The sequence below is a fragment of the Hippopotamus amphibius genome, chromosome 9 (genome assembly GCF_030028045.1).
Source record: "Hippopotamus amphibius kiboko isolate mHipAmp2 chromosome 9, mHipAmp2.hap2, whole genome shotgun sequence".
In the NCBI taxonomy this organism is placed as follows: domain Eukaryota; kingdom Metazoa; phylum Chordata; class Mammalia; order Artiodactyla; family Hippopotamidae; genus Hippopotamus; species Hippopotamus amphibius.
In genome coordinates, this window is record NC_080194.1 from 131,538,899 (window position 1) to 131,552,635 (window position 13,737).

At 41.9% G+C, this 13,737-nt stretch overlaps 1 protein-coding gene across 3 annotated transcripts in view; it reads left to right on the forward strand.

Moving 5' to 3' along the window:
* Nucleotides 1-13,737, forward strand: part of SNX29 (sorting nexin 29) — a 559,063-nt gene that overhangs the window by 422,176 nt on the left and 123,150 nt on the right. The window contains exon 19 of one of the 3 annotated variants that reach the window (XM_057748482.1): nt 10,416-10,721. The exons of the other annotated variants lie outside the window; for them this stretch is intronic. Within the exon in view, the coding sequence (XP_057604465.1) occupies nt 10,416-10,517 (102 nt within the window). The 3' untranslated portion in view covers nt 10,518-10,721. Of the gene's footprint in view, nt 1-10,415; nt 10,722-13,737 lie in introns of those variants that run through there. 3 annotated transcript variants of the gene reach the window in all.

A 13,737-nucleotide genomic window follows, 5' to 3' on the forward strand; every position in this document is an offset into this window, starting at 1 on the left:
TTACGTTTAGGTCTTTAACTCATTTTGAGTTTATTTTTGTGTATGCTGTTAAGGAGTGTTCTAATTTCATTCTTTTACATGTAGCTGTCCAGTTTTCCCAGCATCACTTATTGAAGAGGCTGTCTTTTCTCCATTGTATATTTTTGCCTCCTTTGTCATAGATTAGGTGACCAAAGGTGTGTGGGTTTATCTCTGGGCTTTCTATCCTGTTCCATTGATCTATATTTCTGTTTTTGCACCAGTACCATACTGTCTTGATTAGTGTAGCTTTGTAGTATAGTGTGAAGTCAAGGAGCCTGATTCCTCCAGCTTTGTTTTTCTTTCTCAAGATTGCTTTGGCTATTCAAGGTCTTCTTTGTTTCCATACAAATTGTAAGATTTTTTGTTCTAGTTCTGTGAACAATGCTATTGGTAATTTGATAGGGATTGCACTGAATCTGTAAATTGCTTCGGGTAGTAGTCATTTTCACAATATCGATTTTTCCAATCCAAGAACATGGTATGTCGCTCTATCTGTGTCATCTTTGATTTCTTTCATCAGCATTTTATAGTTTTCTGAGTACAGGTCTTTTGTCTCCTTAGGTGGATTTATTCCTAGGTATTTTATTCTTTTTGTTGTAGTGGTAAATGGGATTGTTTCCTTAATTTCTTTTTCTGCCCTTTTGTTGTTAGTGTATAGGAATGCAAGAGATTTCTGTGCATTAATTTTGTATCCTGCAACTTTACCAAATTCATTGATTAGCTCGAGTAGTTTTCTGGTAGCATCTTTAGGATTTTCTGTGTATAGTATCATGTAATCTGCAGAACAGTGAGAGTTTTACTTCTTTTCCAAGTTATATTCCTTTTATTTCTTCTTCTTCTCTGATTGCCATGGCTAAGAATTCCAAAACTATGTTGAATAATAGTGGTGAGAGTGGACACCCTTGTCTTGTACCTGATCTTAGAGGAAATGCTTTCAGTTTTTCCCCATTGAGAATGATGTTTGCTGTGGGTTTGTTGTATGTGGTCTTTATTATGTTGAGGTAGGTTCCCTCTGTGTCCACCTTCTGGAGAGTTTTTAACATAAATGGGTGTTGAATTTTGTCAAAAGCTTTTTCTGCATCTATTGAGATGATCATTTGTTTTTTTATTCTTTAATTTATTAATATGGTGTATCACATTGATTGATTTGTGTATATTGAAGAATCCTTGCATCCCTGGAATAAATCCCACTTGATCATGGTATATAATCTTTTTAATGTGTTGTTGGATTCTGTTTTCTAGTATTTTGTTGAGGATTTTTGTGTCTGTTCATCAGTGATATTGGCCTGTGATTTCTTTTTTTTTGTAGCATCTTTGTCTGGTTTTGGTATCAGGGTGACGGTGGCCTCGTAGAATGAGTTTGGGAGTGTTCCACCCTCTGAAATTTTTTGGAAGAGTTTGAGAAGGATAGGTGTTAGCTCTTCTCTAAATGTTTTATAGAATTTGCCTGTGAAGCCATCTGGTCCTGGACTTTTCGTAAGGTATCTCCAGATTAAACTCTTAAATGTGTCTCAAGGCCTGAAAGCCAAGCCAAAGACTTCTCTCGGACTGACCTGTAATACCTATAGCTTTGGGTGAATTCTTCTCAAGGTCCTCAGAATATCCTGACGGTCCTGCACCTGCTAGGAAGTGACCTTCCTTACTTACTTGATGAAGCCACTGGGAACCCTGTAAGCAAAGTACCAGGCTTTTTCCCCAAAGGGCTTTATCAGCTCCATAAAGTCAACCTTAGTTCTTTAAAGCTGTCTGGTTATATCTGAGTCTATGCATGTCTCTCTCAAATATGGCATTCAGTCAAAGCCTTGGTAATATATCCATTTCTCAGTGTGTCCTATTACAAGGAGGACAGATTCTTATTGAACTTATGTGAATGTGACTGTGTTGCTGTGAGAAAAAGGGTATTCACTAGGCGCTTCCAAATTCTGGAGGGATCATGTAGAGAGAAGAAGGTAAATGTTTCAATTCTGCTTATAAAGCTATAATTTACCAAATTGCTTTAGTTAAAATTAGTGTAAGAAGAAAGATTTCCTTATATTTGGAAAACAAAAATTAAAAAGCCAGTAATATTTCAGACAAAAAGTTATAAAAATTGTCATCATATTCATAGTTTATTCAGTCCTATGTGACTATTTCTTGTTGATCTTGAGCTTCTGTTAGTGGTTTTATGAAGTCATCCGTTTTTCCACTAGAGTTCTGTAATTTCTTACCCAATTCAGTGGTGTGATTTGAAAGTTATCAGAAACTTGTATTTTAGAGTACTTGTGAGATTCCTTTCCATGAATTTTTCTGAAAACACATTTGCAGGAAGCTTTTGTAAAAGCATTTGTGTAGAACAGTAACTGTCTGTAAATGAGAAAAAAAGACTTAAAAATGGCCATTCCATTGTTAGAGTTCATTTGATAAGGAAGTGTAGTTACTTTTGTGATGTACAATGTTTTAAGATAACAATTGAAATTATGATGACAGTATTATATCAGGTTGTATCAGATTTGTAGGGATTTCATAAAATTTCTGGAACATTTATAATATATACCTATACAGACACAGCGTAAAGAAAGCTTAGTATTACTTCTTATTTAACATTGCTTCCCATGTAATTTAACATGTCAAATAAGCCTAATTAGTTTACTATCTCCCTTTTATAAGGAGAGAGAACAGATCCTTTGAAATGTTCCAGGGGCCCTCTGAAAACTTCAAAATTTGTTTCGTATTAAAAAAAAAAAAGATTTCACTTAGGATTTGATTTGGGGTTAGTTTGTCAAAAATATCAAAAGACTTTAAACACTTGATTAAATAGGATCATAGGTCACTGTGAAACAATACTTAGTTATTCATTTAAACCATGGTGACAAAGACTTTGCAAGCAAATACAGGAACTTAAGTAGTTGTAAAAAGCCTTAGCTCTTTTAATATTGAAAAGACTCAGTTTTTTTTCTTCTAAGTAATTGGAAACCTGATAAAGACAAAACACAGAATCTTTGTTTTTCTAGACAGATTACAGTAAAGGTAAAGAAAAACCTTTGTTTATAGTTTCTCATTAAGAATAGACCAATAATGTAATAAAAACTTTGCCTAACAGAGAAAAAGCAAATTCTAATTTTGTACCAGTGTACCTTTGATAATGAAATTCATTCACTTGATTAAATTTATTCCTATCTGAGCCATCATGATCTCATGTAAAATTCATTTTCCAAGATTCCTTTTTTGCAAACCTTCTACAACTGTGTCCATTTTTGTTTGTCCCTTGTTCTCTTTCCCATTTAGAAATAATCAGCTCCCTTTCATTCCCTCAATAAAAATACATCTCCATATCTCATACCTTTTCTTAGCCCAAAATACATTTTACTTTCTGTGCATACAGAATTGTTTTCTTTATTATTTCTAGTAGCCTTCATCACGTATGTTATTTAGAAACCTTAATTTCTAGTGAAAATTAAAAAAGCAAATAATTGTGAACTGTTATTAGTGTTTATTGGCTTGGCATATTTATAAATACCTTTTATAATTTCTAGAAACATGTGCCCATTTAAATAGTGTAACCTTTCAGTGTGGCACAAGACATGGTTACTAATAGACCCTAATTTTTCTTTAGTTTCTCTACAATAGGAAGCCAGAAGCAGATAGACTTATGTTCAGTAACAAATGTTTTATTTCTTGTCTTCTGTGGGAATGATCTAGATGTTCAGTGAATGTAACTAACTCATCATTTAACTCAGCTTAGCAAAGCTCTGAGAATTCTGGTAACCAAAAAGATTCTAGAAGCTGTTTTTAAGTATACATATACCATAACACATAATTATTGTTAAAAGCTTCACTTAAAAACTTTTTATCATGCTTACAGCTATTTAATTTTACTTGTTATTAACAAGTATGTTTAGAGTACCTGTGAGAACTTCGTGAGGTATTAGACAAAGTCAGTCATCGTCTCAAGCTATATGTATTTTTTTCTGAAAAATTTTATAGCAGAGATAAATGAACTTGATTAATAACCCAGGTAGAGTAAACGCTGCATGTCTGTATTATACCCAGTGCTGATAACTCTGAAGACATGCTTATTTAAATTGTCACAAACTTAAATAAGCTCTTGTTTACCAAAGATTATTTTATATCATGTTAACTTGAAAAAAATTGGGGGTTTAGTGTCTATTATATTTTTTGAGAATTTTTATATAAGCACTTCTTTGTTTAAGCCAATTAAATGGAACTCTTTTACAAATTAGTTTTGGCAGTACCATGGCGGGGGGATCACACATCTGTGCACACACAGACACACACACGAGCACACAGACATATGCAAAGAGATCTTAAAGCTTTCATTTTAAAAGTTTCTTAGTCATGAGACGAGTACAGTAATACAAAAGTCACTAGTCTGTAAAAGAATAGTTGGATCCAGGGACTTCCCTGGTGGTGCAGTGGTTAAGAATCTGCCTGCCAATGCAGGGGACACGGGTTCGAGCCCTGCTCCAGGAAGATCTCACATGCCGCGGAGCAACTAAGCCCACGAGCCATAACTACTGACCCCGTGAGCCACAAGTACTGACCCCTCATGCCACAACTACTGAAGCTCACACTCCTAAAGCTGGTGCTCTAGGCAACAAGAAAAGCCACAGCAATAAGAAGCCAGCACACCGCAATGAAGAGTAGCCCCTACTCGCCACAACTAGAGAAAGCCCATGTGCAGCAACAAAGACCCAACTCAGCCAATTAATTAATTAATTAATTAATTTTTAAAAAAAGAATAGTTGGATCCAGATTTTGTTCTGGCAGCTTGAAAAGGTTAGGTTTATCTGTTCAGATGGCTAAAGCCTTTTTACTGTTTGCAGAGAGGACTTTTAAGATTTGCATTTGATGAGTAATCCGAAGGAGGCTGTGGTCTAGGGTTTGGGCAAAAGAGCTTTTCTTCTAGGCTGTATCTTTTTAAAAAGCTCCTTTCCCTCTTTTTCCCCCTCTTTGGTTTCAGGTTCTACTGTTTGGATTAACCCAGCTCAGTTTCAGGAGATTGTGGGTTATGTTTATGTTTCTGAGTTTGTAGAGATTTGCAAGAGAAAGGCAGTTGTTCCTGTTGTTGTACATTGGCCTCCTGCTTACACCACACCCTGGGTGGGCTCAGGCCACCCTGCTGGTTCCCTTTACCATTGCCCCAAGTGTGGATTTAAATGCCCTGTTCTACAGTGCCAGGCAGGGGAAGCGTTCCCCAGCGAGACACAGTCCCCATCCCCACTGTACACTCAGGCAGAAGAGATGTGCAATCCTTCTACACAGAGCCCACCAGTTTTCCTACAAACTTCCCCCTCAGTTTTAGTAACTGTCTTTTTTTAATTGCAGTATAGCTGATTTACAATGTTGTGTTACTTTCTGGTGTACAGCAAAGTGATTCTTCAATGAATAGATAAAGAAGATGTGGTGTACACACACACACACACACACACACACACACACACACAGTGGAATATTACTCGGCTGTAAAAAAGAATGAAATAGTGCCATTTACAGCAACATGGGTGGACCTAGAGATTTTCATACTAAGCGAAGTAAGTCAGAAAGAGAAAGGCAAATACCATGTGATATCACATATGTGGAATCTAAAATATGACACAAATGAACTTATCTATGAAGCAGACTCACAGGCATAGAAAACAAGCATGGTTTCCATGAACTCTTATACCTCTAAACAGGTGCATTTCACTAGGACCCCATCAACCAGTTTCTGTCTTACAATTTTGGGTAAAGGAAGCTTTCCTGGTCCAACCCCACATCCATTCCTATAAAACACTCAGGCAATGTTGACACAACCTCTTCACATAACACCCACTCAAACATTCCAACTTTATCATCAATCCTTGCATTTTTACATTTTCTCAATGTCATTATAGCCCGAATTGTGGCCCCCACAGTGGGTTTTGGCGTCACAGCTTAGGGGGCTCCCACATCAAGGAGTCCTGGAAACTTCTTTCTGCCCCTGACCATTTGACCCATTTCTGTGCGAAAGGCCTTGGCTATCGGGTGAGGGGTCCAGCCAAGGGTCCCGGGCCCTTCTGCCAGTCTTTAACTTGATGAATCAGCCCAACTGTTGCCCCAAAAGATTGACAGTCAGGTTTCTCAGTGTAATTTTTGCCTTCCGGCCTTTTAAATTTCTGCAGACTTGTTCAGGGCCTTTAAATACTGGGGGGATGGGTGGCAGGTCCCTTTGACCCCCACCCTACCTTAGGTAGTGCTGCATTAAAACCTTTGTTTTAACCCCATCGATGTCTGTTTTATTTACCCCATTTCTTAATAACCATCTAAAGATTTCCATCCTGCTGAGACCAGTCCTCTGACGCCTCCCTTTCTGATTCTTCTGTTTTGCCTCTTTCAGTATTTGCTTTGTTTACCTTGTTTCTTAATCACCTAAATTAAATTATTAAATGATCTAAATTAAAAATTTCCACCTTGTTGGGAATGGACTCTCCCCTTGACCTCTTCCCATTCTCTGGTTAATTGACCTAATGCTTTTTTTTTTCTGTTTAAATTTTAATTAAAAAAATTTTTATGGCTGAGTCATATTCCATTGTATGTATGTGCCACATCTTCTTTATCCATTCATCTGTTGATGGGCATTTAGGTTGCTTCCATGTCCTGGCTATTGTAAATAGTGCTGCAGTGAACATTATGCTACGAGTAGCATGGACATATTTACACTACCAACTGTAAAATAGATAGCTAGTGGAAAGTTGCTGTATAACAAAAGGAGATCAACTTGATGATGGGAGATGCCTTAGAGGGCCAGGACAGGGAGTGGGGGGAGGGAGTCGTGGGAGAGAGGGGATATGGGGATATATGCATAAATACAGCTGATTCACTTTGGTGTACCTCAAAAACTGGTAGGAGAAGGTAAAGCAAATATATTCCAATAAAGAGCCTAAAAAAATTTTTTTTAATTGAAGTATAGTTGATTTATAATATTATGTAAGTTTTCAGGTGTACAAAATAGTAATAAACAATTTTTAAAGGTTCTACTGCATTTACAGTTATTATAAAATATTGGCATATTTCCTGTGGTGTACAGTGTATCCTCATAGCTTATTTTATACATATAGTGTGTACCTCTTAATCCCCTACCCCTATCTTGCCCCTCACTTTACCTTCTCCCCACTGGTAACCAATCATTTGTTCTCTGTATATGTAAATTTGTTTCTTTTGTGTAATGTTCACTAGTTTTATTTTTAAGATTCTACATATAAATAACAACATAGAGTACTTGTCTTTCTCTGTCTGACTTATTTCATAAGCATAGTACCCTCCAAGTCCATCCATGTTGTTGCGAATGTCAAATTTTCATTCTTTTTTATGGCTGAGTAGTATTCCACTGTATGTATATGTGTGTGTACACACACACACACACACACACACATGAGGGTGCGTCAAAGATTATCCGCACTCCGGTTATATTAAAACTTCTGTTGGCTGCATTGTCTTATCAGCGCTTTCCGTTCAAGGCTACTGTCTCCCCAGTCACTGCTGTGCAGGTGTGACGTGTTACATCACTTCATTTGTAACTGCGGTGCAAGCAAAAATGGATGTCCCACTCGTGATCTGCACGAAAGAAGAGCAGCAGGCAGTGATTCGTTTTTTTGTGGTCTGAGGGTGTACCGGGTACCGTTATTTATCGAAAACTTTGTGCGCAGTGTGGAGAAAGTGTCGCAGAGAAGTGCGTATGAGTGGATAGAGAAGTTCAAGGAAGGTTTCACAAGTGTTAGCCATCAAGAAGGAGTCGGATTCACTTCTGATGACGAAGTGACAGTGGTGCATTTGTGGCTCGCAGCTCAGCCTAAAACGTTTTTTAATGAGGGAATACGAAAGCTTGTTGACAGACAACGTGTATTGAAAAGCAAGGAGATTATGTTGAAAAATGACATATTTGTCTTTTCTAAAAGTTAATTAAATTCCACAGCCAGAGTGCAGATAATTTTTGACTCATAAGCACGCACACACACACACATTCCACTGTGTGTGTGGATATATATCTACACATACATACATACATACATATATATGCATATGTATATCTACACACATGCATACATACATACCACATCTTCTTTATCCATTCATCTGTTGATGGACGTTTAGTTTGCTTCCATATCTTGGCTATTGTAAATAGTGCTACTATGAACATTGGGGTGCATTTATCTTTTCAAATTAGTGTTTTGGGTTTTTTTTTCAGGTATATACCCAGGAGTGGAATTGATGTATCTTATGGTAGTTTTATTCTTCGTTTTTTGAGGAACCTCCATACTGTCTTCCACAGTGGCTGCACCAATTTATATTCCCTCCAACAGTGCACTTTTCTCCACATCCTCACCAACATTTGTTATTTGTGTTCTTTTTGATGATAGCCCTGCTGACAGGTGTGAGGTGATATCTCATTGTGGTTTTGATTTGCATTTCTTTGATGACTGGTGATGTTGAGCATCTTTTCATGTGCTTGTGGGCCATCTGCATGTCCTCTTTGGAAAAGTGTCTATTCAGGTCTTCTGCCCATTTTTTTAAAAAGTTGTTTGTTTTTTATATCGAACTGTATTAACCTAATGTTTTTGTTAGCATCTGTAAGGCCCCCAAGGGGAAGCTGAAACCATAAATTTGCAAACTCAATAAGGCTTCTTGAACTTGAACTGTTTTTTGTCCTGAGTAAGGGAGTTCTTAAGGCTAGCCATTATATTTCTTTGCATCCACCTTCTAATTTGATCTTTCTATAGGTACCAATAAAACAGGTGTTTATAATGAGAGCTTTCTAGAAATTTGCCAATTTAAAAGTTTTTCCAATTCAAAAGGTCCATCATCTGGCCATTGATGAGAGGAGGATCTTAATAGTGACTCAGACCAATAAGCCTCTTTATAGCTTAACGAGGGATATAAGACGTATCCCCAAAGGAGAATTCAAAAAGATGCAGCTCTCGTAAGACCCAGAAGGTTCACTTCTCAAAATAGTCTAAGAAAGCAGAGACCTTGGTGCACAGGTGTCAAGGATGGTGTAGTGCCCCTTCGGGACCGGGATCCCTGATGACAGATTCCCCCGAGAGCTGGCTCCACTGGACAAAGAGATGTTACCAGTGCTTCTGACCAACTGGCTGCAGCTGCTGAGAATCCCAGTCTATTGGACTGACTGTCAGATGCACACCAGTACGTGAACCTTCCGGGTGGCGGAGACCATAGAGAATGTTCTCACTGGCCATAAAGCCAAGCTCTCAGCACACAGAACAAGACCAAAGGAAAAATCTCATCTGGTTTTTCTTATGTGCACATTTACAGCTAAGCCTTGTGTCTCTTGGAACCAAAATGATACCCAGGAGGGAGGTGTCTCAGGGTTGGGGATTGTACATTGCTTTACAGTGTACCTCGTTGCATGGAGAGTTTCTTGAGGTTGACAGGTGACCTAGGGTCTGTCTAACCCATTCTGTGACCAACTTATCCTATCACGGGTGCCTTCCTGAGCACCCCAGTGGCTCTTAAATGCTCAGCTTATGCCCACCAATTTTTGCAACTTTGGCCTCTGAGATTTCCCTTAGCAGTAGCTTTTACCTCTCTCATCCACGGGGACATCCTCCATTTTGCAGTGTTCACTCTGTGCGGTGATGGGCTCTTCCTGTGATTGTCTCTCCATCAGATGGGAGCTGCTGGAGGGCAGTGGCTCTTTATCCTGGGCCCCCGATCCTCTCACAGCACAGACACGTAGTAGGTGCTTGGTACCTATGAGAGGGATAGGCGACTGATTGGCTGGCTGAATGAATGAGACAAGCATACTGAATGGTTGGCTAAGAGAGATTCCTTCCTGGTTGAACCTAAGCGAAGCTTCTTCTCCTGCAGAAATGTGGCGTCAGTGTAGAGTTGGTCCAGAAATTCCATCTGCAGTCCACCAGCTCCCTCCCCAACCCTCAAGGGAGGAGGTGCCACTGTGAACGTGACAGATATTCAACATGACACGTGCTGTGTGCCAGCCTCTTGCACTAAGTGTTTTAGGGATATTAGCCAATTCCAGCCTCAGGACAAGTCTAGGAGGAGGGTACTGTTACTACTTCCATCCTCCAGATGAGGAGATCAAATATTGGAGAGGCTCAGTGGCTTTCCCGGGGATGCCCAGCTGGTAAGTGTGCACGTGTATGGACAGTGGGGTGGGGGCTGCATTCACACCCACACAGGTGAGCTCCAGAGTCACGCCCCTCCCAGGGCACACGCGCTGCAGCCCCAGGGGGTGCAATTATAGCAGCAGCTTCTCATTCCGTTTGCTTTAAGACAAGGAAACTCCTTTTAGCTTCTCTGCTTCAAATCCTAAAAGCCCAGCGCAGTCAGTAATTGTGCTTTATCATCTGGTGGCATATTTAATGCATTAACTTCCTTTAATTGAATGGGTGATTCAGGATCGATCTCGCGCTCCAAGAGGCACCCATTGTGTACTCAAGCAGAGAAGAGAGTCGAATGAGCTTGTCAAGAACTTGTCTCAGAAGAGGAGCCAGCAGTAAATGTTTTCATTCGGCAGAGCTGGCCCTGTGGAGGGGTTGCCTCACGAGGATTCGTGGCCGTGGAGCTCTCGGTGACTTCTTACAGAACGCTGGTTTCCCCTGCTGGAGTGGAGCAGGTCGACTTAATGGAAGATTAAAGGACAGGACCCTTAAAGCAAAATCCAGATGCTGTGACCATAGAACAGGGTGTGGACATACTGGGAAGAAAAATAAAAATACCCAAGCAAACAAGAAAAAAATGGCTCTTGCTATTACTGGCACAGGTTCAACTAGATGATGTTGTTTGAAGTGGGTAATGAGATTTGTATCTGGCACTTTCACTGGGACGTGGCAGGAAAGTCAACCCAAACCGGCCTAAGGAAACAGGGAATTTGTTATTCCTTATAACTGACTAGTCCTGGGGATATATCTGGCTTCAGGCACAGGTTGATCAGGGCCTCACATGAGGTCCACCTGCTCTCAACATTTCCCCGCTCTGTTCTCTGTAGGCACATTCTCAGACAGGCTTTCTTCTCATGGGTCAAGTTAACTGTGGCAGCTCTAAATATGATCAACTGTAAGTCAGTGGGAAAAGAGTAAGAATCGGTTTCCCAGTAATCCCAGCAAAAGCCTTACCAAATCATAGGAGGTCATGTGCTCATCCCTGAGCCATTGTCTCTGGCCAAGGAAGTGAGGGAATGAGCTGATTGTCTTAGGCCTGGGTCGTAGGTGCTATCCAGAGCAGCCACAGGAAACAGAGGGCATCATTCTACCAGGTGGCCCAAAGCAGCCCACACCCGGTACAGTCTGCTGAAGCGGACTTTGTCTGCGGTGCCGGAAGCTCGGCCATTGCCCAGAATGTGACAAGGAGCCTGTGAAGTGGTTCCGAGAGGGCAAGGATCCATATGATGGGTGATCTGGGCCATTCGTTGTGGGGAAGGTGGGGTTGACTGGAGGTCCCGGCGAGAGTTGATAAAGGACTGAGCTCAGGAGTGAAGAAGGGGGGACAAGCCCAGGACGTCCGAGGAGGCAGACTCAGCCAGACTCGACGTGCTCCTTTGCCTGGTGAGAGATGTGATTTGCACTGTGCAGAGTGGTCAAGGCAGGGACCCAGTCCTGGGGGAGTGACAGGGCTTTTACCCGTGATTTTAAACTGAATGCTTACCTTCCACAAGCGAGGGGGAAAGTCCATCTATTACCCAAACAGTAGCCACTTTTGTCCTTGAGTAGAAGAGCTCCACAATACTCAATGCTATTTGTATGTGTTCAGCAGCCCACTACCCAGTGGCCCCCAGACTCGAAATGTATGTCCTCATTCCTCCTCACCACGTTCCCCTGAGTACACATGAGTCATAAACACAGTTTCAGGGCGTGAGGAACTGGAGATGTGCTGTCACAAAAAATGAGCTTTCCTGCCAGCTGCACCAGGTTTGGGTTTCCTTTCCTTGGAAGGCGGTATTCTTGATGGGGGAGAGAGGAACCCTCAGGTCAGGAGTCCTAGTGACCAGCCACTGAACGGTAGCAGCTCCTGTCACCCATCATGTAACCATCTGGTGGTAGCCCAGTGGGCAGGATGACCCGTGACCCCCTCTGTTTTCTTTACCAACAAAACATACCCCATGTAGCAGCGTTTTGGCACTAAAATAAATATGAAAGGCCACCATGCTGTGATCGCATGGCTTCCAGAAACATGCTTTAAAACCAACTGGCCTCACTGGGCAACTCCCTCTCTTCCTGTCCTGGAATAAGGGCGGGGGGGGGGGAGGGGAGAGGGAGAGGGTGGTACTGTACACCATCAGCTTTAGCCATATGGGCCTTGTGGATTCAGTTCTAGAAAAGGTCAGTTCCCAGCTGTTTGACTTTCAGAAAGTTATTGAACCTCTCTTTTTTCATCTGTAGGATAGGGGTAGCTGTACCCATCCCATTGGACTGTTATGGGGCTGAGATGAGATATGGAAACAGCTGGAAGGTGCTTGATGAGCACTGGAACTAGCTGTGTGGCCCTGAGCACACTGCTGGGCTTCTCTGAGACGTTGTCCCTCAGCGATTCTCAACCAGGAGTAATTTTGCCCCTAAGGGGGCCTTTGGCAATGCCTGGAGGCACTTTTGGTTGTCACAACTGGGGAGAAGGGGGGGGTTGCTACTGGCATCTAGTCAGCAGGGGCCGTGGATGCTCCTACAGCGCACAGGGCAGCCCCCCAGCAGAGAGTTATCCTGTGCAGAGTGTCAACGGGGCTGAGGTTGAGAAGCTCTGAAGTACAGAAAATACGTAGTACAATGTGTGGCTCTGAGTGTGTTCTCATAGAGGGTAGCCATCAATGGTAGGTGCCATGTGCCAGGGACTGGGCTCAAATTAGAGCCAGAGATCAAGACAGATGTGCATGGGGTGCTAGTGATAAAAGTACCGGAGCTCAGAGGAGAGTCACCTAACCCAGACTGGGAGGCAGGACTGGCCCTCCTTGGAGCACAGGGCTCTTGAGCTGAGTTTGGCTAGGTGTGGAGACTAGGTGTCTACCCATGTGACTCCTGAACCCTTCTGAGTATCAGTTGCATTGGGCCTGTGGGAGGGAGAGGAGGAGCTGGGTGGCCAGGGTGTTGGCAGGGACAGTGCTTTAGGACAGGACCTGTCACCTCTGCTCCAGTCTGAGATTGTGGCTCTGTCCTAAGGGTGGATTTTAAAATAAACTTGCACCTTGTTCTGACTGTAGCTGTCACTTTTGTTACTTTTGAGGCCGTTTGTTAGAAGAATAATTTGGGGCTTAGAGATGGCCTTCATCTGAGAAAGTTGCTAAACTTCCACTCTCTGAAAGCATGGGAGCCAGAAAGGATTCTTAGCAGCACACCTGGGACCGTCTCACCCAGTGGCAGTGTGTGCCTCCCCTCCCACCTTCCACAGACAGACCAACCACCAGAAATCTTGAATGTGGGACTATGAAATGCATGGCACTCATGCCACCCCTCCCCATTACGACGTCCCCGGCAGACATAGCTAATCAATCACCACCTTTCTCAGTGAGCTCAGGTCCATTCTCAGAATCCTCCTGCACACAGCTGCTACCTTCCCCAGGCAGCCACCACGAATGGACTAGAGCAGGCAGGCACCTCTAGCCTTGGCAAATCTGCCATTCTTGCTCTAAAGCCTCGCCGGCTGTGTGGCCCTGGGCACATCAGTTATGACCCTTCCAAGTTTCTTTCTTCTGCAAAACGGGGATAATAATACCTCCTTTGAATGATTGTTATG